At 52.5% G+C, this 27,217-nt stretch overlaps 1 protein-coding gene across 12 annotated transcripts in view; it reads right to left on the bottom strand.

Annotated features, from left to right (window-relative positions):
• PLXNA2 (plexin A2) overlaps nt 1–27,217 on the bottom strand; it is a 260,299-nt gene that overhangs the window by 158,804 nt on the left and 74,278 nt on the right. For 3 of the 12 annotated variants that reach the window (XM_087761940.1, XM_009462408.2, XM_087761942.1), the window contains exons 4-5: nt 22,910–23,092; nt 22,553–22,659 (exon numbers count right to left, since the gene is read on the bottom strand). The exons of 1 other annotated variant lie outside the window; for it this stretch is intronic. In XM_087761940.1, the coding sequence (XP_087618066.1) occupies nt 22,553–22,595 (43 nt within the window). In that variant the 5' untranslated portion in view covers nt 22,596–22,659; nt 22,910–23,092. Of the gene's footprint in view, nt 1–14,044; nt 14,165–14,953; nt 15,062–21,057; nt 21,274–21,604; nt 21,712–22,552; nt 22,705–22,909; nt 23,093–27,217 lie in introns of those variants that run through there. 8 more of the 12 variants (XM_087761945.1, XM_087761944.1, XM_087761943.1 and 5 more) reach the window with 7 other exon arrangements.

Below are 27,217 nucleotides of genomic sequence, written 5' to 3'. Positions count from 1 at the left end.
ACACAGAGGAAAGAATTAGATCCAGTGTGCCCTGCAGATAAAATTCAAAGGAGGCTTTCTAATTACACAGTCCTTGAGATAAAGTAAGGATGTCTCTAAGCCCAGCAAGAATTAAACAGGTCTCCTAACTTATTGGTAAACAGTTCAGGCTTGATATTTTGCCACTTGGGTCAGCCTCTGTGTGTTAATTTGTTATGTGGTTTAGCTGTTTATAACATACTCTGCTCAGCCGTGGGAGGGGATAATCAGCTTCAGCCCAAGACAAAGCCCGCAGCTCACACACCCAACCATCAATCTGCAATCTTGGCTAAAAGGATGTCTCCTGCAGGGTATGTTGTTGGAAGCAACAGCGGAAATAAGAGGTGTTTTCTACCTTTAAATCCTCTGCGATTTAATTTGGAAACCTGAGGAAGAAGTCTCACGCTGGCAAGTTCATTGAGCATACACACACCAAAGCTGCCAGCATCTCCCCTCCACCCCTCCCCAGAGCCAGAAGTACCTCTGCAGGTGCTTTTCAGGCAGAAACTGCTCGCAGCCTTCACAAGGTACTTTACTGCTGAAAAGCAGCTGCCACCAGGGTGGGGGCACACAGATCAGCGACCAAACCCTGCCAGCAGCACCACGTGCAGGGGAGAGACCACCAAGCTGGGAGCCTCGGACAAATTTCCTGCTCTAACAAAACTTCCAGGTGATGATTAAAACCTACACAAAGCAACAGCTTGGACACTGGGTCCAGAAGACCCGATGCCAACCAAATTGTCCATACACCCTTCCCAATAGCTCTATGGATAACAGTTAGAAGTAGAGTCTCTTTCCACTGACATGTTTTCACTCATATGGACAAGGCGAGGTAAGACTTGAGCTGGAGAGCTCTGGCCAAAATCCACGTGGAAGCGAGGCATGAGAGACAGACAGGTTTGGTGGTTTTTTGTTTTGTTTTTGTGGGTGCTCCCAAAGCACCCAAACCTCATTCAGGCCCTAGGGATGGCTGGAGCCCCGCTGATCCCCATCCTCCCTGCTCGCGGCTGTCAGGCTGAATTAGGAATCACCAGGCTGGAATTTCCTTAGGAAACGGGCGCTCGCCTCGGAGAGGCTCCGGCTGCGTGAGGCATGTTTACATCGGAGCTTTCCACCCGCCCTTCCGGACAGTGTGCACACACATGCAGACGCAGTAGCTGTTGAAGAGGACTCTTATAACCCTCTGCCAGCCCCACCTCATCACCTAGCACCTCTGCTAAGACAGCAGACTTCCCTAGCAAAAGCACGAATGTTAAAGACAATCCAAATCCACGTCTGGCTCATCTAAGGGGCGGTCCAGCTTGGGCCATCCCACACAGGAGGTACCAGCTCGGTTCCCAGCTCAGCCCAGACTTCCAGCACCAGCTCAGGCTCTCACAAAGCAGCTGGCAGTGACACCAGCCGAGTACCCTGCAAGACAGCAAAGACCCAGCTCAGCAGAGCTGCTCGGAGGAGCCATGGGGCCAGCAGAACAACACTCTGAGCTGGGCACCACGTAAGGGCCCTGAGAGCATCCCCGCACAGGGGCTCTGTACCTCCCTTGTCACCACAGACATGCCTGGGGGTCACTGGATTGAGTCTCATCATTGTTATCATCTCCAGACCTGACCATGACATGTGCCCCTGGCTTGACCTCAGCCTTGCTCATCACCACAGATGTGTCTGACTGCCTGGACTCAGAAAACCATCACAAAGTCCTCCTTTATCCCAAATTATGCATTCCTTACACGTTCCAGGCTGGACGATCAAAGGAACCATTTCAGCCTGCCTTGAGGAGAGATGTTCTCCACCACCTCACAGCACCACAGGGTCACACAGCTCCGGTAAGAGGCTGAGGACGAGCCACCTGCCCTCTTTGCACTGAGGTTCTGTCACCATCCTCCGTGGCTGCGCAAGCCCCAAGCACACATGCCGGGGAGAAATTTGCACTCTTTGCAAATTGGACTCTTCTCCCCTGCCCTGTGTGCAAATGCAGGAGGCTGCTCCCTAGCGCAGCCCACGCTCAGCTGTCCTCACCTGCGGGCAGCCACCGATTTGATTGATGCTGATCTCCGTTTTGGCATTTAAAATAATTCACACTGCTGAAAACCTACACTGAGCTCATAAGCGAGTGTCACCGAACGGCCACTCTTTAGGCTTGTTAACGCCGGGAGCCGGAGATGGGTGTTTCTGAAAGGTGACAAAGGAGCTCTGTCCCCGGGCTGCACGTCTCGGTGTCACTGACAAGACAGGAGAAAGAGAGCGGTAATGGGTTTCTCATTCTGCTCAGGGATACATTTCCCCGGCTGCTTGCTTCTTATTTCCAGTCTCTTAATTTCCACCTTTGGCTGAAGCAGTTTCTCTCTCTCTCCCAGCTACGATGCAGACACTGCTGTGTTCTTATTATCGTTTGGATGATTGTGGCAGAAAGCAGCCTCCCGCACTGCGGACCCAAACGTGCCACAACAGCACCAGGGTGACCTCCCTGGCTCTCCTCATTAAATTTCCGAGTGAACACCCCAAAACTGTTGTCTGAATCGAGAGTCTTTCAAAAGGGCACAAATCAAACTGGGGATCTGCTCAGAGAAGGCTCTCCATGCTGCCCACCCACCCGAGGGCTCCTGGTGACCCATGGTGGGCACCACCAACCTGATCATGGGCACCAGGGTCTCGGAGCAGCTTTGCTCTTGGGTAAATAACGTGGCAGTGCAGCCCAAGGCACCAAGAAGCCCGCGTCCGTCACCGGCAGGGAGATGCCAGCAGCAGCATGATGCCTTCTTGTAAACACATGGGGAACTCCACACCATGGAAGAGCTCAAGCGGAGCCCAGAATAGCTGGTACAAGAGCTGCAGATACGGGAGCCCCGCGGGGCGGCTGAGTCGGCGGCAGAGCACCTCCAGATCAACGCATGAGAAACCTCAAGCGCCGCAGTGCCCCAACCAAGCGCTCGGACACGGCGACCCAACTCCCCTTGCCTTGGGGAGGGCACAGAGGCAGCGGCTGCAGCGCCAACGGGCACAGAGAAAGCAGGCTCTGCCCTGGGCAGCACAAATGGCCTTTCCTCCAAGGCCAAAGCATCTCTCACTAACAGGAGCCCAAAAATAAAGCCTACCTCAGTTTCTCATTCCCTGAGAAGAAGAGGCACTCCCGGACCAAAGGGCTCCAGTTCAAGGGAAGTCCAGAAAATGAAAAAGATTCTGCAGAGAATGGGGAGGCTCTGCTGTAAATCTCAGGGCACAACAGTTTTCCTGCTCAGCAGCTTTCCAATTTTTAAAAAGTTATTCCATTGCAAAGTGAGAAAAAAAACAGTGCAAGCTAGAAATTAATAAATTTAAATAATTAAATTTTATATACATATGGGACAACAGAAGTTCTTCACTTGGACCACAGCAGTTTTCTATCTTTTCCAGCAACGTTTTCATTCAGAGACAGTACAAAAGCCAGAGCCAGTCTGGAGCTGCTGTGCAGCGGAGCTGTCAGCTGAAGCCAAACTTCTATGCAGTGCCTTACAGTGAAGGTTTTGCAGAGTATTTGTGAACAGTCACTGCCAAAGGCGAGAGAGATCATCCAGGAAGAAGAATCTGCGCTTTCAAACATTATTTGAAGATGACAGAGCATGGCCGTGAACTGACATCCTACCCCAACGAGCCAGGGGACGCTGATCCATCGCTGGCTCCGTGTCAGCGCCCGCGGGAGCAGCTCCTGCCCGCTCCCCACTACCCCAGGGCTGGGGTGGGCAGGCGGGGGGCAACATGTGGGTGCAGGACACGAATTAAGCAGCGTTCAGCGATGCAGATATCAAACATCAACAGAAACCCATTGCATGCCCTACGGAGGAGTTTGGAGATGGCCGAGTACAGCTGGGGAGTTAAACACCAGGGAAACAGGAGAGTGGGCAATTTTAACTCTGATTCTTAATACTATTTGACCATTAATTTTTCCTCTTTTTTTTAGAAGCAAGTTTAAAATATGGCCTTAAAAGCAATCTGAAGCTATTAGTAACGCAAGGTGAAAGAGAGAGTAAATTCAGGGACACAATATAAACCCAAGCAGCTGAAAGGCCTCAATTAGGCTGAAAGGAGTTATCTGGTATTTAAATAATTATTAGATTGAAAGAATAATCACAGGTCTGAGCCGATTTTTTTCCCCCACTGTCATCCTAATGGAGACTATAATATTATTATTCAAATGCCCATGATTCTCATTGATGGGGGGAAGAAAAAAGGGCTCATTTAATCTCCATGTGACAGGGCTTCAGGAGGCCCGATTAGTCATTTCTCTTATTTCAGCTGTCACTCACTCACGGGCACCACAGTTTGTCATTAGTGGCATTTTATGCACATTAAAAAAAAAAAAAAAGAAAGAAGGGTGAAAAAGGGAAATTAAGGCAAAACCAAAAAGAGAATCTCCTGTGGAAAATGACGGATCAAAGGACCAATTTTGATGTCACCAGTGCAGCAGCTGCATTTGCTTCGTGGTGCCGGTATCTTTTCTTTTGGGGTAGGGCCGGTCTCATGAGCAGTGATTTATACAGAGCCCCGCACCAGCAAACGCATCTGCGCCGACCCCAGCATCCTCACCTCCGCCCTCCCGCCCCTGCTCTCGGCATCCGAGTGCCACGTGCTTCTCCCAGGCTGTCCCTGCATCGCTCCCAGCCCGGAGGCCGCGGGGGTCCCCAAGCACCCCACAAAGCGGGAGCAGAGCGAGCGATAAAACCCACCGCGGGTTTTCTCCTAAGGCCACGAGGGTTTGGAGAGTTGTCTCACAGAATGAAGCCTCCCGAGAAATGACTGAGCTCGCGGGGAGGGGGACGGCAGGCCCGTGATTACTTTCTAAGCTGGAGGTGGATTCTGGCCTTTTTGCTTTTTATAGTCAAATAAGATTCATTGCTGCGAGGCCGGGAGCAGGGAGACCGGCTGGCTCGCACTGCTGACCTCCCCTGCAGGTCACCGGGCTGCCAGAAATCCCCCAGAATTATCAAAAGGGTCACCAAAAGGGCAGGCTACACTATATAAAGTAAAATACAAGAACAAACCATTTGGAACCACCTCACCCTTGCACCAGCCTGACCCTTTCTCTCTGCATTGGCTCCATATCGGATCTGCCAACTGGAATGAAGGAAAAAAGCTGAGAGCTTGGCCATTTCTTCGCAGCCAGTGAGAACAGGCGTCCCGGGTCTGCATCCCTCCTGGTGCCCATCGGAATTTTTCTATGAAACATTTCCAATCATTAAAGCTGCCCTAGTGATTTATCCCCTTTGAAGAAATGATATTCAGGACACATTTGTCAGCTACATAGGAAGACCTTACAATAATTAATAGGGTTTTGTTTTGTTCTAATTGGACAAAAGCTGTAAGCCAAACCGTCTTATCTAGGCATCTCTGAGCTCTGGGACCTTTCCAGCCCAGATTGCAGGTCTGAGTCTCAGTCTTGCCTCCTCGGCCGAGCCGCAGCAGCCAGATGAGCCCCACGCTGCCAAATCCCCCCCTTACCCAGCAGAAACCCGCACACCCACTCGCTCAAGCCCCTTCCCTGCTCTCAGCGTCTTCGCCTCTTTCACCAGCAAGAGAAGCCTTGGCACGTTTGAGCCCCGAGCAGAGGGTTTTCCCAGGCATCTCGGAGCATCCTCAGCACCCATCGCACCCCGCAGCAGCAGCGCTGAGGAAGCCCGAGGTGCAGCAACGGGGCATTTTAAACCCAGGCAGCGTGTAACAGCCAGCTCAATCACTTGCTTCAGAGTTTGACACCAACTGAAGTTACTGGCACCTTGATGTGAAGTAATTACAGTTTTGTAATACAAAGCAACGATGAGGGCTCCTAGTGCCTTTTTTTTTTTTTTTTTAAGAATATTTTTACTCTAACAACATCAAGAGCAAGTTGTAAATCACCAGCAAGGTGCCTGGCAGCGGGTCTGAGGTTTTTGCAGAGCTTACTGAACCACAGGGTTGACGAATACCAAGCCTTTCCTAAAGCATAACCTGCAACACTGAACCCTTTGGATATCGGGCTGAAAACCCCCTTCATGCCTCACCCTTCTGCTTCGCTGCCCCTCGGCAGCGCTGTCCCCAGCTCCGCAGGGCTACGCTGGCAGCCGCAGGCAGGAACCACGCCGGGAGCCGCGTTCCCGCTTCCCCGGAACTGCTTATTCACGGGGATGGTATTTAATGGGCCCGCCAGCTTTCTGAGAAAGAGTTAAGAGGGCAAAATACAGTATTGTGATTATTGCTTCCTCCAGCCCTGGGACAAGGAAGAGGAGGGGAAGAACGAAACCCAGCCATGAAAAGGCATTTCCCTGATAACAAACACGACTGCATGAATTATGCACAAAATTTGTTCATATTGTCCAGACTTCAGATATTGTTTATACAATGCATACCGGATAAGCCACCTCTCCCCCCCATCTCCCTCTTGAGCACACCCGACAGGTCTGGGGTAAAGAGAAACAGAAAATCCCAGGGAGAGACCCGCTGTAAGCCTCATCTTTGCAACTGCATTTTGGAGAGCACGGCGCAGCACCCTAACCAGCGGTCTAACATTACTCCTGGCTTTGTCCCAGCCTTGCTGAATAGACCTGGACAAGTCATGTTACTCTTTGCCTCAGTTGTTCCACCTCTGAAATGGGGATAACACTCACCTACATGAGGCACTCGGACGTTCAAAAGGGAGTTACCAGGCATAAACTGCTATAGTAAAGTATGTGTAAGGGACTGGTTTAGCGCTCCTTGGTGTGCCTCTGTTCATAAACTATTTGAGCAGAGACTGTTCTGCAGAGCACGGCTACTCCCCCCCGACAGTGGTGACCAGCAAACATGGGCACAGCTACCTCTGACCCCCAAGGACACCGAAACATCCCTGTGACACAGCAAGGAGGCACTTCTTTAACAATGACAAAATCATCACCATCTCCAAGGGAGCACTGGCTCCTCTGGCAAATCTAAAGCAGGACTGCAGCTGTGGCTCTGGCATGGCTTACACCCAGCTGTGCACTGCAGCTGGAGACGTTTAACCCACCAACCCCAACAGGCATCCAGAAAAATTCATAATCAACCTAGGACACCTAGGTGGCAGAAATTAGACACCTTTTTCTTTCCCTGTGCTGATACTTGACACCTGCTATCTGAGAAACCCCAGCTGGCAGCTATTGAGCTTCAAGTACACTGCTGTGAAATAGCTTATAAATTACCTTGCATCAAGAGAGGTGCTGGGAAAAGAGGACTTTATTCACCATGCAGTCCCCAAGGACAGACCCAAGGCTGGCGGCAACACCATGCACCGGAGCACGGAGCAGAACAGACCCTTATTTTCCTGGTTGCCTTGAAGTATGACACACAGGGAAAATTTAACACTTCTTAAGTTTCATAGCTGGTTTATTCAAGTTTTGGGAAGTCTCCATTTCATCCAAGCCTGTGCAAACAGGTCAATGGCTTTGGATAACATTAAATCATACAAATTTCTGGCCAGAAAGTTATGATTCTCTAATCCAGTCTCCTGCTGCAAGGACCAGCTATAATCATAATTCAAGAGATGTCTCTCTGAACCATCCTTAAGGACCTCCAGAAAGAGAGTCCACAACCCCTCCAGGCAATCTAGGCCAGCATATCCCTTAGAAAGTGCTTTTTCTAGTTTCTTACCGGAGTCCTGATGGACCGAGGTTTATCCACCCCTCTTCACTGGTGCACCTGAACATCGTTTGATTATTCATGGACTTTATTCTCAACAAAATAGAACTTAATGGATGGTGACCTTGGGTGCAGGCAGATTAAACGATTAAATGATTCGCCCAAGGCTAGTCAAAAGGTCCCAGTGGCAAAGCTAGGAGTTTTATCTCCTGAGCCTCAGCCCAGCGCTCTCTCCCCAGGTGACATCCAGCTGCAGTTTATTACAAGAGAATATTACAGTGCAGCACGAGGGAAGATCACAGAGCGGCCACCGAACTGGAGGAGAAAAATAAGCAGCAGCTTCTCCTGGCCTCACTCCAAGTGCACCACAGGCAAGTGAAGAACCCCAGCTTCAAATTAAATGGGTCCCCAGCCACTCCATTAAACAGAAATCCTGAAACAGAAATCCTTTGGCTGTGCCAGCCCTGTACAGCGAGTGGTGTTCGTTATCCCCAACACTCCCTACGGCAGCCAGATGTATTTACACAGTAGCCACAGTGCTGTTACCTAAGTAAACCAGGAAATTGTACATTTGTTAAAATTAGGTTCTGAGATGCTGAATCCCCAACTGTGCAGCTATAGATTTCACTCAGCCAGCAGCACTGAAATTATTAAGACCACGCCACTGCCTGTGTGCACATTCAGGCACGTTTCCCCGTTTGAGAGGTGTTTGCTGGTTACGATGCTCCATGCTGCGCCAGAACAGCATTATCTTTTCAGATTATGAGCAATAACCGCCAAGTCAAACCCACATCGTGCTGTCTGTCCCTGCGCCTTCCCCCTTCGCGCCGGGAGGGTAGGGGTGGCGTGGCACCAAACCGGGGCAGGAGTTGTAAGGATGAGAAGTGGAGAAACAGGCAGAGGGAGAGGTTCATCCCCGCTGCGTGACCAGCACCGTCGGCTCACTGCTTCCCTACAGATTTCAGCTGCCAGTCACAACGCTGGCATTCCCACCGCAGAAGTGGAAGAAATTATCATCCAGGTACCACTGTGGGATCACAAGGATTTGGAAAGGCAGAACACAACTGCAAAAGCCCTTAAATTAACAACAAAACTGAAGCAGACAGGTTGATGCAGGAGAGCGCCACACAGCACTGAAGAACCCTTCAGGGACCATTAACCAGCCCTCGTCAGGCCTGTCGTAGTGGAAGTATGTGCTATGAACTGCAATCAACACCAGCTTTATCAACGACGCGAAGGAAGCGCCTTTACCTCTTTAAGCCTCTTTACACAGGTTTGCCTGCCCTTTTAAGTGCATCACTGGGGTGCTTGATGCAGTTTTTGAAAGTGTTTCGAGGTGCCTGAATCCTGGGAAGCGTAAAGCATCTTCATTCCCTGCCCAGTCTGCTTCACTGAGCATGACAAGCAGTGACCATCGTAGAGCTCGCGGCCGCAGGGACAGCGCCTGGTTGCTGGCAGGATCCCAGCGGGTCCGGTGCATCAGTGCCCGGGGGGCTCCCGGTGCTGGCAGCCAGGTGCCCCCAGCCTTGCGCTGAGCTCCAGCCAAGGACCCCAAAGCCTGGAGCCATCTCAGCTCCATCCCACCATCAACTGAACATCATCTCCTCTCCTACAGCATTTGGATATCAATGTCTACCCGAGAAAGTGGCTTCTTCCCACTCATCTGCTCCATGCTCCTCTGCCCTGCTTTTCAATTTCAGAGCTCTGGCAGATCACTGATTAATTCAAGCCTGTTTAATAACCCTTCTGTTTAGATGAAACAAGCTGTCTTGTTTTCTTTATTTTTAACACTAACTCTTGTTTCGTTGCTAAGGATCTTTCTGTCATTTAAAAACTTCTCTCTCTCCAACCAAGCTGATAATAGGATGGAGAAAGCATCTGCTTACGTCTACATCTGACATCAGCCAGAAGTTACAGCACGAGGCTAAAGAGGGACCGGACACATCGATGGGTAAAAGGTCCTAAAATCCTGAGCTTGCCTTGCAAAATCTTTAACATCTCTCCATTTGCTGTGGCAAATCCCTGTATAGGTCAGACCAGAGTGCAAACACAAGGGACCACGGGGCCAGCTCCAGACAACATGGGCAACAGGAAAGCAGATATGGGAGCCGGAGCACCCAAACTGCTTGCACGGCTCATCCGCAGGGAGGGTCACTGCGCTTCTCCACCCTGTTGTGGGCGAGAAACATGCCTCGGAAAATCTGAGAGCCATTGCACTGCTGCAAGCGCTGCCCCACGCTGTGCCCCCGGCGCAGCAATCGATTGGCAATGGTCAGGCGGGCGCGGAGCCCAGCAGCTGCTCCCACCACCACAGACTGGCCTCGCAGCCGCGCCGCAGCCCTCTCCCCTCCGCCGGCCCCCGGCTTCACTTGCCATCACCTGCTCTCCCATGGTGTCCTCATGCCAGAGGGGTTGAGGCATCGGCTGGTTCACAGCTTGACCGCTGCCCACCGGAGCCTCCTCCCTCCCCACCCGCTGCCCCGTCCCGGCTGCGACCCCCAAGTGCTGTGCACAAAGAATAGCAGACACACAAGGGCCCGAGTCCCGATGGGAATGAGTTGGAGCCTCTCAGCTGTCTCCTGCCTCTTTGAATTTCAAAGCTGCACTTGTCTGTAGAGCAACTGAGTCATTTCCTTCCTATATCCAGCCTATCGGACTGGATCCAGCAGTGCCCGGAAAACAATAAATCCTTCAAGGACTTGTAAGGCCATATTTCACAGGAATGCAGCAAGCCTGCCTGCTTGGAGAGCTCCTCGCACACCCTTTAGTTCAACACTCCTCTGTGGAAGCTGTCTCGCCCTGGCCCCGGTCCCATCCGAGCACAGCAGCGGTCTCCATCCCTGCCACTCCCACCTCCCGGGGCAGCGCTGGGACACTGGGACATGCCCAGGCATGGACCAGCACCCACGGTCCACCTGGAGTGACACCACCTCATCAGCCCTGACCAGATGCATCACTGAGGGGCTGATGAATTAAGAACCGGTAATGACATTTCCTTGATTCCATAAAACATACGGAGGATCTAGAAGGGAGAGAAGCTACAGCTGAATTTGTTGCAGGACTTCACCAATACTTCGGCAGACCGAAGGAAGGCTGCAGCAGCAAATGAGTTTGCTCTACAAAATACAGCAGAGCAAAGCAACACATGGGAACCAGTACGGGTTGTAGGAACACTTTCAGGTGTTCAATTTTATAAGCATCTCCGTTACAACCACAAATTGGTTTTCCAGATCCACAATACATTTATATCAAATTCATCAGGATTGTTGGTGACAAAACCAAGGCAAAGCTCAATGACTTGAACTATATACGACCCGAGAGCTGCAAAACTTCCACTGAAACAACAGGGTTGAGATGCTTGGTCAAAAAAAAACTCTATCTGCACCCAAATTTGAGTTTCTATGCAGCTCTGAGGAAAATCAGTGCATTTTCCAGGATCACATCAGTGCTGCTTCCATTGTCTTTTTAGAGGCTCAAAGCAAAGCCCAACCGTTTTACATTAAGATTCATAACACTGTTAACCAAATGATCCCACATACATCAGAAAAAGTAAATGACAAGGAAATTAATATTATATCCTCTTCAGTAACAAGATGGCTAAAGCAGATAATCTGGCAAAGTGTCATGTTTATAATGGAAATTTGCAGAGAACGTAAGAGGAATTGTCAGGGATGAACAAATGAGTCAATATTTTGCTTTTTCTCAAGTTGAAGTTTGCACTGTTTGTAGGAGAAACACTCTTCTTTTCAGATCTCGGGAGGAGAAGGAAATTATGCCAAAACTGTTAGGTCTTTGGCACTCACATAAAGGACAGCGCGAGGGCAGGCGCTGGCAGGGAAGGCGAGCTGCCCAGAGCCCTGTGCCGGCAGGACACGCACCCAGGGAGACCGTACCTTTACTTAAAAGTAAATTAGATCTCATATCAAGAACAGGACTGACATACAGCTCATTTCACACAAGTCTACAAGGAAGTGAATGGTTAAAAAAACCATATTGCTGAATTCACACTCAGAAGTGAAAAACTCCATCTGCAAAGCCATTTTGATCCCACCCAACTTGTCACTCCTGAGGTTAAGCCTTCCAGTGACCCAGTACCCTGGGCAGGGCTTATTTTTTTAAACCAGTTATACAACATCCTTGGAAGTCCTTAAAAGAGCCTCTGCTTTTGTTTCTTGCTGAGAATTTGTTCTAGCGCTTCTCAGCTCAGCCCAAGACAAGCTGTAGCCACCTTCAAGTCAGAAAATTTATTTGGTGGAACCGATGGAACAGATTTGCCCCATCACACAATTTATGCCTTGAAAAGCCAAGTTACGCAAGCGCTTGTACCAGCGCCTTATTATATCCCAGTGGACAAGCAAAGGGGCTCCAGCCTCTTTCTTCCAGCGAACTCGGGAGTGCTTGCCCATGCTCCTTGGTTGCTATGAGATTTTAAAGACAGCCTAAACCTGTGACCACCAAATGGGCCTTTAACACAATTCCTGCTCCATAAGGCTCCTCATCTGCCAGTCGAGCCAAACATACCACAGCCCACTGATCAGAGAGGGGCTCATCACCACCACCGCAATTAACTCCTTGCAAACTGCGGAGAAAACTTTATAACAACTAGGAGAGAAATAGCCTGCAGTGAACCTTTTGCTGCTGCACCGTATCTCAGCCAAATAGATTACTTACTGCGGGTGTTTTTCATCTGGGCCTTCCAGCTTCTGTAACACAATGGATGCCTCCGTAATGTTAAATCGATTTGGAAATACAGAGGGGCAGGCATCAAAGGTCAGAATTTTTAGAAGGTTTCAGGCAAACACAGAAGCATTTCTCATTCCAAGGTGGACTTTGAGAAGCTCTTACTCCCAATTTGCTTACTCCAGATTTTGAGAAGAGCTTATCCCCCATATAAGTATGTAAGTAGCATCTTTGGAAAGCACTCAATATACAACAAACCGACTTAGAAAAATAACAAAGAAAAACCAGCTCTCACATCGCAGCCTGGCCACAGCAAGCAGTCTTGCCTTTCTGGCTGCCCTACATCTCCCAGAGTCAATGGCTGAACCAAGGAAGGGATTTAGGCATCTTCATTCTTACTTGGGCCCTACCCTCAGCATCAGCGCTTAATAAAATGAAAACAGCAGAAGAAATGCTTGGGGGCCTGCAGCAGTACAGGTAAAGCCTGCATCCATCTGCATTGCCAAACCAGCACTCTCCTGTGCCCATGCTAATTTTGATAAAGCAGGTGTCTATTACATCCACAAAAATCACTTCTCATCAAAGCCCAGGATAACCAAGATGCTTGGGGTATGCAGAATCACACCCACCCGTCCCCCGAATCACACAGAATAACCAGCAACAGCTTAGCAGGAGCGGAGCTCCGAGTTGGGGGTTTGACGCAGGGACCTCACCGTGCTCCTACACCGTATGATCAGAGCTGCGGCACCCCGACCACGCTTGGGCCCTCTCTACACCCAGGAGGGCAGAAGCTCCCACATTTTAGCTTCAGCACAGATTTAAAACCTGTGAGATGGCAAATTTTCAACATAAGAATAATTTAGCCAGTTAGGAAGCCTACAGCCATGCTCCCTTTTCCTCTGCACCCCACCTCTTTGCACTTCCATTAAAAACAAAAAGGAAATTCACAGGCTTTTTTTTTTGTTTAAATAACATTACAGGCTGTGACATAAACCAGCAAAGGCAGGAAATATGATCACGAGGGCAGTGCTCCATCCTCTGCTCCTGTCACTGCGACTTTTTGGGGACTTGGCAAATGAATGAGTAAAGGAGACAGCCTGCGTGTTTTATGGAGTTGAACTGTAACATCCCTGTTAAGCAGCCAACTTACCATTTCTCTGCTCTGACATCCATAAATCCACCCAGCCACAGGGAACAAAGCTCTTCACATGAACTGGCTACACGTGAATCCCTTGTATTTGGCTACCTGGGCAAGCAACCAGCCCACTGTGGTCCGCGGCACTCACTGCTTCTCAAAGAAGTGGGAGATCACCTGTTTCGGTAACGTGGCTTGGGAAGTTTTAATCCAGCTACCAACACGCTCATGTTCATTACAGCGCCTGCTTTTCCAACAGCCAGTTCCCAGAACCTCAGCTTCCCACTCCTGGGGGAAAGAACGGCCACTTTGGGCTATAAAGAAAATCTCGACAAGGCAAACTCTGAAAGCCCAGCAATCCGAAAGCAAATAAAAATAATTCAAAGCCACTGCTTTAAGTATTATAATTAATCTCAAAACCTTGGAGCTTAAACTCACTTTTTGAAAGCTTGTTCCCAGGTTAACAAACCAAAGCGATGTTAAGCATGAACACCAAGGAAAACCCCTGCACACGTCCAGAGTCGTGCCCTTCTCTCGCTGGATGCCCAGTTTCCTCCACCACCTCCAGCACACCACGCCACACACGAGGGATCACTCCGAGTTCTCTCTTACCGATGACATGAAACCACTACGGAAGAAAAAACTACACATAAATCTCTCCGGGAGGCATTTGTTCCCAGGCTCACTGAGCCTGGAAGTGACACTAGGAACTTGTTCCACGCTGAGTCAGGGTCTGCCGGCGGCTCCTGGACCAGCCGCGGTGGATCCGCTTCCTTCCCCACGCGCATCACGGGCGGCAGAGCGAGCGAGCAACAGCCCAGCGCTGCCCCCGAGGTTTCCTGTTTTCCCCAGCGCCCTGCGGCTTCCCGAGACATGGTACAGGGAAACGGGGCTCCGGAGCCTGACACTGAGCTGCTACAGGAATTAAAACCACTGTTTTTCAAATGATGTTAAGAGCCAGCCAGGAGCTGAAAGCAAAATAAGCTGTTTCCTTTAACCTTCCCTGATACACGCAGGGAATGGCCTCTCCAAGAACCATCACTCCCCCATCCAACCATCCCTTCACTGGGAAAACAGAGTAAGATTTGCCTGTGCATCCCAAGGGCTTCCCCCCACACCTGCCCCACACACATCCCAGCACTCCCATTGCTGAGCCCCATGCCCGAGTCGAGGCCATGGCAGACAGGAGCCACTGGTCCAGCCCTCGGGGAGCCCTTCCAACCCCTCCAAGTCACCATGGAGAGGCAGAGCCCAGGTCCATGCTCAGCTCCTCCTGCCTGCACCCACTCCTCTAAACAGTCTCCTGCTGACACGGATTTTTGTTGGTGTCACTGCTCCCACAGAGGCTTCTGCTAGAGCAGCAACACCCTAAACCAGCACCTCCCCTTGCTCCCACCAGCATTAGTGGCCACAGCTGGGCTGTGAGCGCAGCTACAGCGTTACGTGGCACCAGCACCCACCGGGAGAGCCCACGCCGCTCCCCACCGAGCCTGAGCAAAGGCTGATCTAACGTCCACTTACTGTGTGCGGGAGGAGGCTCAGCCTCGGTGGCGGCCAGGAAGGAGACTGCCCTTCCCGTCCAGCTCCCAGCCGTGAGGCGCCGGGCTCGCGCTCCAGCGCCGAGCCCCTGCCAGGCTCCAAGAGCAGCACCGAGCCCCCTCCTCGGCAGCGCAGCCCCGGGTCAGCTGGTGGCTCCGTTAATGAGCCCTGAGAAAGGAGCAGCAGCGGCAGGAGGAGGCGAGGTGAGAGGTCAGCGTAATATTTACTCAGACTTCACCTTTCACTTTTATGAAGCGGGGAAGTGGTGCCGGAGGAGGAAAAGGGCTGCGAGGGACATTCCTGCCTGGGAAGCCGCTGTCACACCAAGCACAACACGCAGCCGGCTCCAGAGAGCCAGGGCCTGGCTGAGGCAGAAGCCCTCCATCGGACCCTCAGACCCCCACCGAAACCGCACACAGCTAGAGACGGGCTCTGGGCTGTCCCCACCATCGCTGCCATCTGCTCCCCCACTGCAGAGGGGCAAAGGGAATGGCTGGGGCAGGCAGGACCTCTGAAGAGCAGAGAGCCTCTCCAGGTCCCCTGTGCCTCAGGAGATCCCCAGCCAGACAGTAGCCTACAGCACAACCGGGCTGTCCCTCCACACTGTGATTTTAAGGAACCCACAGGAGACAAGGCACACGGTGCAGGCAGCTAACGCAGGAACGCATCAGCTGGTAACAAAATTTCCCCAGCGGACCTGTTTCTTGGAAGAACCATCTCCTCTGCCACGCGGTGAGGTGGCACCGAGCTTTGTGGATGCAGCCCCACACAGCGGGCAGGGCTGGTCCAGGCAGGACTGAATCGCTGCTGCCCTGGCACAGCGGGGCCCGGCTGGCAGGGCTCTCCCAGGCTCGCTATCACTCTGCCTTTTGAGATGATCTGGACTTTTTTTTTTTTCTATAACGTGACTCCGATGCCTTTTATCTCCTGCTCTGAATGCAATTTTAGCCCAGGCAAAGCAGGATTAAATTTTCATAATACGATACATTTATCTCACTTTTCATTCCCCTCCGTCACCACCTCCCAGTTTGATTTCACCCAAACAGAAGCAGCGATTACGGTGAGAAACATGAGATGGGCTCTATCCGATAACGGAGGGGAGGGCACCTCTTTCCCAGCACCCTGTCCCTGGCAGCCCCCCACCATGCAGCAGCCAGCATCCCTGCAGCCAACCCCAGGCTGACAGCATCGCTCGGGCCCTCCGAAACGCACAGATGGATCATAATTCAGCCTCAAAACCCAGTAGAGAACACACAGCAAATTAGGTACATCACTGACATATGTTGCACTCGTGTGTTTGATAAACTTGTGCTTTCTTGGTAAAGTCCTGTGAGAGCAGCCTCACCCCGAGCTGAGCAGCTCCCAGCGCTTGGGCTCGGAGCACAGTGGGCAGAGGAGCCACAAGCCATGCCGGGGAGCCACGCTTTCCTGGACAAGGAGCAGGGAGAGGCAGCCACAGCCAGTGCTTTTCAGACATTCCCAGCCAAGGCTAAAATCCTCCTGCACCCCCCAAGCACCGGGTCAGACCCGCAGCCCCTGTAACTCGCGTTCCCCCTCTGAGGGACCGGGGCTCCAACACCAGCCAGGGGCTGCGTCCCAGTGCAGCTTTGCCAGTCGCTGGTTTTATGTTCATTTTTCAGTTGGGCTTCGCCAGCCGGATCCGGAGGATCCCCTCTAGTGGGATGAAGAGGAATTTCAAGCCCACATCCCACTCCCATCTTCTCCCCAGCTCTCTCTGCACCAGCCGCCGGCCAGCCCTGCTGCCCAGGGTGGGCAGTGGGCTACAGCGGGGAGCTGGCTCCCGAATTACTCGCCCTGTTTCACCAGAGCCATTAGGGGCAAAGCCAAAACCAGGCTGGAAAAGCAAATGCCAGGGAGGCGGCACAGACAGGGAGAACAGGAGGAGGCAAGAAGAAGCCAGCAGGCATCAAGGTTAAATCCCCTTCATGGTAGCAAAGGGGGGATGACTTCCCTCAGCAAAACATCTACCTTTGACAGTAACGTGCTACCTGGACCATGCGCTTCACCAGCAAGCCTGGGCACTTGCTGCAGAAAGTGGGCCGGAGGCATCGCAACCACAGCCAGGCTGGTGCAACGGCGTGTGGGGGGCCAGCCCGCGGCACCCGCTGCTTGCCGGGTGCGCTCGCAGCCTACCTCCCTCGCTGGCACTAAACCACACGGTAAATACATATATTTTAATTGCAGAGAAAGAATCTGAACACAAGCCCCGGGCGGCCGCCTCTGCCGCCCAAGGACAGCACGCTGCCCTCAATTCTGCTTTTGTTCCTGCTTTGCTTTTCATCCCGGAGGCTCCCTCTGCACCACTTTTGCAGACAAAGAGCTCATGGCCTCCTCAGACCAAAACGCCTTTGAGTCTCGCACAGCCGAGCCGTGCCCTCACCCTGCCCTGGGAGGGAAGGTGGGCACCCAATTAGCAGAGCTAAGGCGGTGGCACACAGGATGCTCTTGGTGGCAGCCACGTCGGATCCCGCCAGCAGCGGTTGCGGCTCAGCCCCAGGAAGAACTTGGTAGCACCTTTCCCCCCTCGGTTCCCCCTTGCCCTCCCCTTGGCTGTTGCCGCAGTGGCCTCCTAGCCAAGCTGGTTAAGAGATTAACACTCTAAAAACCACATTTACTCTAATTAGCCATGAAATCTTTGTAACTAAGTGAAAAAATGTTTCCCTTGAGGGATTTTTGTCCATTCATCACTGTTTGAATTGCATGGGGGGGCAGGGAAGAAAAGAGGGGGAAGAGAATAAAAAACCTCAGATCTAATGAATTAATAGCAGAATGCCCTGGGGGAGCAGTGGGCTCCTACTAAACACGGGCACCTCAAAGGGGGCTTTTCACAGGCTGGCCGAGGGGACGCTTCTGAATTATTTCGAGTTAACAGACTGTAACACAATGCTGCGCTCCCTGTACGAGCTGGGCAGCGTGGCCAGCATGCCATGCTGCTCCCGTCCCTTCCGCAGGGCCGGACAGACGGACACTGCGCCCGGCTGTGTGCACAGGCAGCTGGGTGCCCCTGCCCTGCAGGCAACTGGGGGGGATGGGGCTCTGCTGGCGGCACAGCCAGTGCCCCCCAGTTACTCTTTTACTGGGGAAAAGATTTCAGAAAGAGTTAGGTGGGCAGAGAATCTTGCCACAACTTAGGCCCATAAATATTTCATATTGCTGGAATAAGAACAATTATATTCCTGCCAGCACTTTTCTTGTGTATTTTAAATGTGTCACCGCCTTCTACTTTCTCCCCCATTTGTGTTTCTTGTAACAGGCCCATGAAATAAAGATTAGCTGAATAATCAAGAGTGTTTAGAAATGTGAAGGGGCCTGTCTCAGGAGCACTGCATGCTCAGGTTCATCTTTTTTTTTCTTTTTAAGGATGCCAAAGGCAGATGGGGGAGCGCAATTTTCACAGGCCGTAGGAGACAGGCTGGAGCGGGAGCGAGCGCAGTGCCCGAGCGTGCAGGGACGAGAAAAGCAGAGAGCACACGCTTCCCCGTCAAAAATGACAGCCTCAACACCATGCGGAAGAGGGGGGCACTCTCCCCCATTACATATTTATTGTTCAAACTGCAGAGGGGCCAATTAAAACAGCTTGATCACTGCCACGTTCGAACAGAGGCGGCTCTGCTCAGGGAAGCGGGATGAGAGAAGCAGGTGTACATTTTCCTGTTGCGATACAGCACAGTCCGCTCCTCCGAGAGCCACTAAACCACCTCAGCTGAACAAAGGTGCTGCCGAGACGCAGCCCAGCTCCCAAGGAAAGCATCACGCTGGCACCTCACGGCACGCACAGCTTTCCACCTTAAGCCTTCTTGCCACATGCCCCATACAATTTCTCTGTATTAGCTTTTGCTTTCTTTCCTAGTTCAGTTCCTCATATAAGCTGCCTGCAGCATGAGACAGTCTGCACCTACATCTGCCCTTCTGGGCAATTACTCCAAGACGTGCTCCAGACTCCCACATTTAGCTGCAACAGGAGTTCCTAAAGTAAGTTCTGGAAAGCCTTGCAGTGGTACTTAAATTGGAGATCTCGGGAAGATACTGCAAATCACATGTTTCCCTGAGACACCGCAGGGTCTGCACAGCAAACTGCTCCAAATGTCATTTCCATTTAGCTGCTTCGCAAGCCAATTTGTCACATACTAATGCAATTTGCTGGAGAGAGTTAAAGAGCACAGGGCAGTAGCAGCCACCTCTTCTCCAGGCTCCCACAGCCAGCCTGGATCTGCATCTTCCCTTTTGCACCCAGCCGAAGTTCCCTTCTGCCGAGAGGCAGGGGAAGCTCAGCGTTAACACGAAGAGCGAGACCAAGCGGGGCGAGAGCACCGGGAAAAGCCGTTTCTATCGTTTTGGTGGGTTGTGTGCAGATCTTCTGCAGCATCTGTTACCTGTTTCCACTACACAAACTTGTTATAAGCCAGGGGGAAACTCCACGATTAATTACATCAAAAAAACACTACAAAGACAACGAAGAGTAAATTGGGTTACTTTATCTTCTTGCAACAAGCTCTGTGGAGATGGTTAGAGGAGTTGAGAAAGATGACTGGTTTGCCAGATAAGCTATTTCACAACAGCAGTTGTACGTTCATGTTACTCATTGCTTGCACCAAGTTTCTTAAATCAAAGCTGTTTTATCTGGTTCCCTGCACCACCCCAAAATACCACATTTAAGCTTTGAGGGTCCTCAAAGTGACAACAAATGGCAAAAGGACAGCAATAAAGACAAAAAAATACTGCATTTTAAAGGATCTAACATCTCTGTGTTAAAGGAAAAAAGCTAAACATCTGTTCTGAAGACAGCACAGATTTCTTCTGAGGCATCTGTCTTTCAACTGCAGGGTAGGTCATTCGATTGAACTTTTAGACACCGTATCAATGAAGCCATCCAGAGAAGGAGAGACAAGACCATCTCCCCAAGTCAGCTGAGATCTATTAAACACATTCAAGCCACCAGTGAAGCATCAAGTGCTCAGCAAATAACAGGGAAACCCTATCAGCAGTAGGTTTTTACATCATGGTACTCCGCTAACTTCACATTCTCTCACCTCCAAGCCAGTTATCTTGAACTGTAGGTCACAGATGTCCAGGGTTTTTTTTATCTACCACTTACTATTCACCTCACTTAATATTAACCTATTGACTTTCCGATAGCCCTTAGAACACTGATTAATTGAACATCATTCACTTCACCTCCAGAAATGTGGAAGTATTGGCCCTACCTTGAATGGAGACAAAGCCGGTAATGCCTGACCGTGCCAGGTTAAACGCGGGTCACGACGGGAGAGGACGGCGTGGCATCGAGTGCTCGCACAGAGCAGCCTCTGCCGTGACCAACACACGCCACCCAAGCGGCTGCGGGGCTGGGGAGGGCTTGGACCAGGACCATCGCACCCGAGTTCGGCTTTCCCCGACGGGAGCACAAGCGCATTCGCCTTCCCTGCCCTCGCTGGCTTTCAAAAAGGGTCTTGCGAGGATTTGGGAAAGTTTTAATGGGGATTTTTTCCAAGATTCAAGGGTGTTTTCAAAAAAGTCCCTCCTTGCCAACAGTAACTTTTTACGGAAATGAGTTTATTCTGGTGCAGCGAGTGCTCCAGACCGTGACTGACTGGTAACAAATAACAAGGGAATTAACGAGAAACACACAGATGTATACCGCGGATACGCACGTAAGACAGAGCGGGGAGGCAGGCGGGGGCCGGAGGAGCGGGAGCAGGGCGGTTCGGAGGGATTTCTCCATGCCCCCCCCAAGCACGGCGGGCAGCCCCCCGGTGCCGCTGCCGGGCGCAGCCGCTGCCCGCGGCGGGGGTGGCCCGGGCCCGGCCGGGTACCGGCGCGCCGCGGCAGGGCCGGTGCCGCCGAGCACCGCCCCGCGGTCCGCAGCCCGCGGTGCCACCGCCTCGGGCGGCCACGGGGAAGGGGCCGCGGTGGGCACGGCGGGGACGAGCCCAAACCCCCTCCCCGCGCCTTCCCGGCGGGACCGCGGCAGCGGGGATGCCCCGGGGAGCCCCAGCCCCGGGGATGCCCCGCAACCCCCGGGATGCCCGGGGGCAGAAGCCCCCTCGCCAGCCTCGGCCACTCACCAGACCTCGCAGCTCCGGTGCCGCCCGCCTCCTCGGGGTGCCGGCTCCCCGGCTCACGGCGGGGTAATCCACAGGGCCCCCGACACCATGGAAATCCAGGGCCGGGCGCCCGCTACTCCTCCGCCTTCCCGCAGCCCCTCAGCCTCCCCCGGCGCGGCGCGGCGCGGCTCGGCTCGGCTCGGCTCAGCTCCGCCGCCCTCTCATGCCTCCGCAGCCCCTGCCCGGCGAGCCCCGGCTCCCCTCCGCCCTCCGCCCGCCCCCGCGCCGCCCCGGCAGCCGCCCGCCGCCGAGCCCGGGCGCGCTCCCCGCCGAGCCCCGAGCCCGGGCGCGCTCCGCGCTCCCCGCCCGCCGCCGCCCGCCCCCGCGCCGCCCCCGCTCCCCGCGTTTAACCCTTCCCCAGCCTCGGCGCCGGCGGCGGGGCTCGGCCCGCCCGCAGCACGCGCGGCGCGGGGAAGCGCGTCCCCGTGTCCCCCCCCGGGCCGAGCCGTGCGGGCTGCTCGGGGGAGCCGCACCGCGCTGAAACAAAGCCCGGCAGCGAAAGGCTCACCTCGGCAGGCTGCGCATCCCCGGGCACCGGCGGGGCTGGAGTTAAAGGCTCCCTCACCTGTGCCCTCAGCTGTCCCGCATTTCTTGGGCTACAGCCTCCCGTCAGCCCTAGGAGGGAGGGGAATGGGGGCTGCTGGTTTCTGTTCCCAGCTCCGACCCCCCGTACGCCCCCTCGCACGCAGTTCTGGTGCAGGGAGTGACACTTGCGGTCTCTGTTCCTCAGTTTCCCCATCTATGAAATGGAGCGGACAACTCAGTTTTCTGCCAAGGCCACCTCACCTCCAGCAAAGCAAAAGCTGTACGTGTGCTGTACAGCCCCCGAAGCCACCGACCTTCGCACCTCCCAGCCTGCCAAAACCACAGGGGCCATGGCCAGCTGAGACAGGGAGCCTTGCGACCACCCACTGCTGGGAACCAGGGGATCCCTCCTCGGCACCGAGTGGCTCACCACAGAGCCACCACCCGGCCTCTCCTGCTGGCCTAGCACAAGTGTTCGCAAAAACACCTGGAAGCTGTAGGGTACCCAAAGCGAGGAGCATCTTCAGCCACGTCTGAGCCACACTGGTTACCTGCATTGGCCTACAAGGGCTTGGGGACGCCTGCAAACAGGGAGGCAAAGCCAGCCCCAGCGCTGCGGCAGGACAGCGCGGCCACCCGGCTCCGAAAACCCCGAAGCACCGTGGTCCAGCTAAGCCTGCCCCAGCAAGGCGGCACGGGAGCAATTTTGAAGAGTGCAACTGGTGGAGGGAATCAGTAACATGTTGGATTGCTATTTTCCATTTCTTGTCATTAAGAATTATTTCTTAATAATTTATTTATTACACATTGGAATATTGCGAAAATGATAGCCATCATCCTGGGCCTCTTCCAGTAAAACTAAGCGACTAAACCCACGCAGTCTACTTTTGGAAAGCAGGACACAAGGCAGTTCCCCTCCAGCCCCTCTCACCTCCGCTGCTGTTGGCACGGCTACAGAAGCGGCCTCGCTGCATCCTCCCTGGGTCATCTCACGGAGGGACGCGCCTGACGCAGCGCTTGGTGCACGTTAGCAGGACCCTGCAGGAACAGTTTTGGGAGGGAAAAGACCCAATCGCTGTTAGTTTTGCTGTTTGCCCCGCGTACAGGGTTCAGGAGCCTCTTGCACGGGGTCCGGCAGGGAATGCCCTTCCATCCCGCTGTGCAGCTCCTGATCCTGCGCTTTTCTCCCTCCCGGGGGGCTGTAAACCAGGGCCTGCGCTGCCCCCTTTCCAGGGAGAAAACGACAGGTCAGCCCGCCTGTGTTTCTCCCCATCCTCCTCATGCTTACCAGCCTTCAGAAAAGGATTTCCTTGCCGGTACTGCCTGTATAACCCTCCATGGAGCACGGGCATACCTCCTGCACCGCACAGCCAGCCCCGCTCCCACACAAAGGGTCCCCTCGACTTCACTGGAAGCTCTAGAGCAGGGGGTTTTGACATCCTGGGAAGATGCAGAGGTTGCAGCTCTGTAGCTCGGGAGAGGAAACAGAAGACACTCAGTGGATGGCAGCATTGGTTCCTTAGCAAGCTTTTCTCTTTTGCTATTCCGTCCCTAGTACATTTACTGTGTCACGCATTCACAGCGAATGGTACTAAATCCTATTACAAATACCTTGGTTAAATGCGTATCCTGCTAACGCAATTTCTCCTTTTGCAGAAAGCCATACAAGGCAGGTCAGAGTGTCTCAACAACCATTTCTCTCCTCTTTGCAGGACTGTCTGCATCCTGTCTTCTGTTTATGATTTATTGATGGTCAATTATGTTCCTGTATGGAGAGTCTGTCTCAGGCTAATTGCAGGATTGCTCGGCTGGGGAGCAGCCCGGAGACTTGCGGAGCAGCTCATGCCCAGGGCCCGTGAGCAAAGGGCTGTTCCAGCATGTGGGGAGTGAAACAAAACAGGTGGAGATTCACCTGGGTCTGCTCAGGTGATGGATGTGCGGCTGGGCTAATGAGCTCTCTGTGTGCTTTAAATATTAGCAAGTTCTTTGCTGAAACAACTGCTGGAGAAATCCTTCTGTGGATATTTGCGTTGACCCGTTCCTGAGAAGGGTGATAGGCATAAGTCCTGGAATCAAAGTCTGGAGCCGTAACAGCAGAAAGCGCCTGCCTCCAATTCAGTCAAATACATATGGTGCCAAATGCACAGAGATGCCCATACACTTCAGTGTACAATCCTGTGTCCACAAAACTCCGCACAACCTCTGCACGCATGCATATTTACGCACACACATGGCGTCACCACAGAGACACAAACTAAATCACCAGGAGTGCAAATACCAGCCCACGCCTCGTATGCATCCAAGCGCCTGGCACCGGGGGACAGAAAGGGCGCTCAGGCCGCGCTGGGATACAGCAGCATGGGATCCACCCGGTGCCAGTGCCTGCATCCTCGGCAGCAGGGTCGCCGGCACACGCATCCACGGCTTTGCCAAAGAAACCACGGGCAGCGCCGGTGTGGGCACAGAGCCCCTCAGCCCTTCCCCCAGAGAGCTCTGAGCTGTGACGTGAAGCAAACCAGGAGCTCAACAGCCACTGGCCCAGCTGGGAAGATCGGCTCTAAAGCCGCCTTTAAACTCTTGGCACGCAACTTCTCATCCCCGTTTCCTCCGACGCAGGGAGCTACCCCGAGCGCTCCTTTTCTGCGGGGCCGGACCCGGACCGCAGATGACAAAGCAGCTGGTGAAGCAAGGCATCAGTGAAAGATCGGCCTCTGTTTCTAGCCTGTGTATTCACAATTTCTCTCTGTCCTCATCTTTGATAAACTCCCTTGCTTCAGAGCGCAGGGGTCATGAATCTGTCTGAGCCGTGTGAAGCAACGAGCCTTTCAATCCTGCCAGCACCCAGCTCTTCATATTCGCTAAAAGTCCTGGATATCGTGGCTTTATACATTGCCTCGGGCATTTCTCCTGGTGCCCGCAGATGCAGCAGGACCCAACGTCAGTATTTGCTCTGCATTTGCCATTCCCACGGTAATGAAATGCGTTCTGCTCTTCCCTAACTTCTAAAGCAGGGAAATAGCCTTTTTTTTTGTTTGTTTCTCCCCTGTATCCACATAGGGCAAGCCGCTGAGTTCAGGAAAGCACAGTCCAGGCCTGTGATCCCAGCCAGGACCGGCTTGGAGCAGCTGCTGGAGCTGTGCGAAGGGAAGAGCACCATCTATAGGCACCATCCATAGGCAGGGGACGCCCGCAGCATCAGTCGATCGCACAGATGCCAGTGGCTGACAGCTTCTAGTTACTCGCATCGTATCTATCCATGCAATATTCAGCAGAGCTAATAATTATTCAGCACTAATCACTACAATAGAAGAATCATAGGCAGTTATTTAGAAATGATTGTTTCCACTCAGTTATTACCCATGACAGTGAAAGGAAATATCAAATAGTCAAACCCACATGTATATGGGAAGCTGAGTGAAAGATCAATGGGAATTTAACCAGCACTTTACGCTATTCTTCCTCTTTAGAAGAACCTTGTCAAGTAATTTTTTTTTTCCTCTCTACTGTTCATAATACCTTCTTGGAAAATGAAAAGGATTTTTCTTTTCCTAACGCACCTTATGCTTTCCCCTCCTCAGATTTTCTCATAAATGTGAGTTTCAGTTCCTGCCTCTGTATCCCCTGGTTTGAACCGAGCTGAAATTAACTCAGAAAGGTTTTTTTCTTTCTACAACAAACTCTGTTTTCATTAAGTGCAAGGGCAGGAGAACAGAAAGTCTCCAAATCCCGAGTTACAGAGTGTCTTGTTACTGTCAAAAATACAATTGCCGACAACGTCTGTGCTGAGGTTGTGTCAGAAATTCAAGGTGCAGATAATATGCCATTTTTGATCATCTTCCTACAGCTAAGAATTGCCTCTGCTGAAAAAAGGGGAATCATACAGGGAAGAACACAAAAGTAACCCTGCAAAGATACTGGTAATATTTAGCGATTTTAAAAAAACACAACATGAAAACATTGGTCTTATTGGCCCATACCCAGAAGGTCACTGAATCCCCTTTGCCTGGCTCTTTGGCTTCCTTTGGCTCTGCAGCGTGACCACCCAAGGTCTACACCCCACACAGCTCCCATCTCTTGTTTTAAATAAATATTCTGCTGCATCCTTGTGTTGCACACTCCTGGGGCTGCACATCTCCCTTCGAACGCACTGCCAGGAGCAGGGAGAGCTTTTCCATCTCAGTCATATGCTAAGCAAAACAGTCCAAAAAAGGGTCATCTGGAGAGGCTGTCAGCTCTTTGTGGCCCTCTGGTCTGACTCTGAAAGAACTGTTTTCAAAAGCATCATCAAAGTGATTTGTGAGCCCATCGCCATCACGCAGAGCTGGACAGAGGCATCAGGACAGACGCCAGGACTGGTGGTGCCCAGGAACAGGGAGCAGGGCCCTTCCCTGAAGATGGGCCATGGAGCTGGGCATCCATCCATCATTTTTGGAACCATTACCCATCCCAGCTGCTGACCCGCGATCCAGCTGTGCTGCCTTGGCCCCCAGAGCAGCCCCTCCAGCTGCTGAAGTGATGCTCGAGGCCGGGAGCTGCTTTGCTGAAGCCTCGCAGGGCTGCGTGGGGCCGGGCTGCACCTCCACCCCCCGACCGTGACTGTGCGGGGTGAGCGATTACAGCCCATTGAGTCAATTATCGACCCTCTAACGAAGGAGTCTCCGCACAGCCTTTGACATGAAACAGAAGACCAGCGCTACTCCAGCCTGTCACATCGAGAATTTACAGCTTAATGATTTCCTAAGGGCCAAATCCTGTTCTGACATGAGCGTGCCTGCTTCGCCATCGATCAGAGGCACGTTCTCCAGCGAGGAAGGGACGCTTCCCTGCTCGTGGGGTTACATCTGAGCTGCACACCAGCACCAACCGCACCTGGTCGTCTTCACTGGCTGACGCAGACGCAGCAAGAGAGACCGCGGGTTCTCCTGTCATTGGTTTGTCTACATTATTAATTATTTACTAATAATGCAGTCACGAACAAACCCACTGTGCTTGAGGCAGCCTTCGAAGATACCCAGTCGGTGTTTGTTCTAGTAACAGGGGAAAGCGTCTTTATTGCTCTGAACTCTAGACACCCACAGGCCAAGGCGCATTGTCCACTGTTATTCCAAGATGCTGGTGACCAACATGGTCCCATTCCCCACCGCCTCCATCCCCGGCTGTCCTTGGTGAGCCCTCTGGGCAGCCTTCGATGTTCCTAGCACCCACAGCTAGGAGAAGAGATGCAGAAATCCTCAAAAATCACAGGAGAGCACATTGTGACGCAAATGTCCAGTGTTTAAGAGATGGATATCCAAGAAGAGTGGCTTCTAACAGCGAGCTGTAACTGCGGTTTTCCAAAATCTCTGCTCTAAATATCTGCATCTGAGTTTCCTCAGGACCTGCTGAAGTTTGTTTGCAGGGCTCCCATTTCCCCAGTTCGCTGAAGGGGCGTCCTGGGGAGAGGCATCTATACAACTCAGTTACTCGTGCTGAAGCCTGAAAGGTGGTCGCTGTGATGAACAAGCTGTTCTAGCAATAAATCTGCCCAGCACACTCATTGCAGCATGTTCATTGGAAATCTTTAGTTCCTTCATCATAAAGAAATGAGTATTTTGGG

The sequence above is a fragment of the Nipponia nippon genome, unplaced genomic scaffold, assembly GCF_047370975.1.
Source record: "Nipponia nippon isolate SJK-2023a ecotype South Korea unplaced genomic scaffold, ASM4737097v1 scaffold_25, whole genome shotgun sequence".
Classification (NCBI taxonomy): Eukaryota; Metazoa; Chordata; class Aves; order Pelecaniformes; family Threskiornithidae; genus Nipponia; species Nipponia nippon.
The sequence above is the reverse complement of the archived record's forward strand: the minus strand, read 5'-3'. Positions and strand labels throughout refer to the sequence as shown.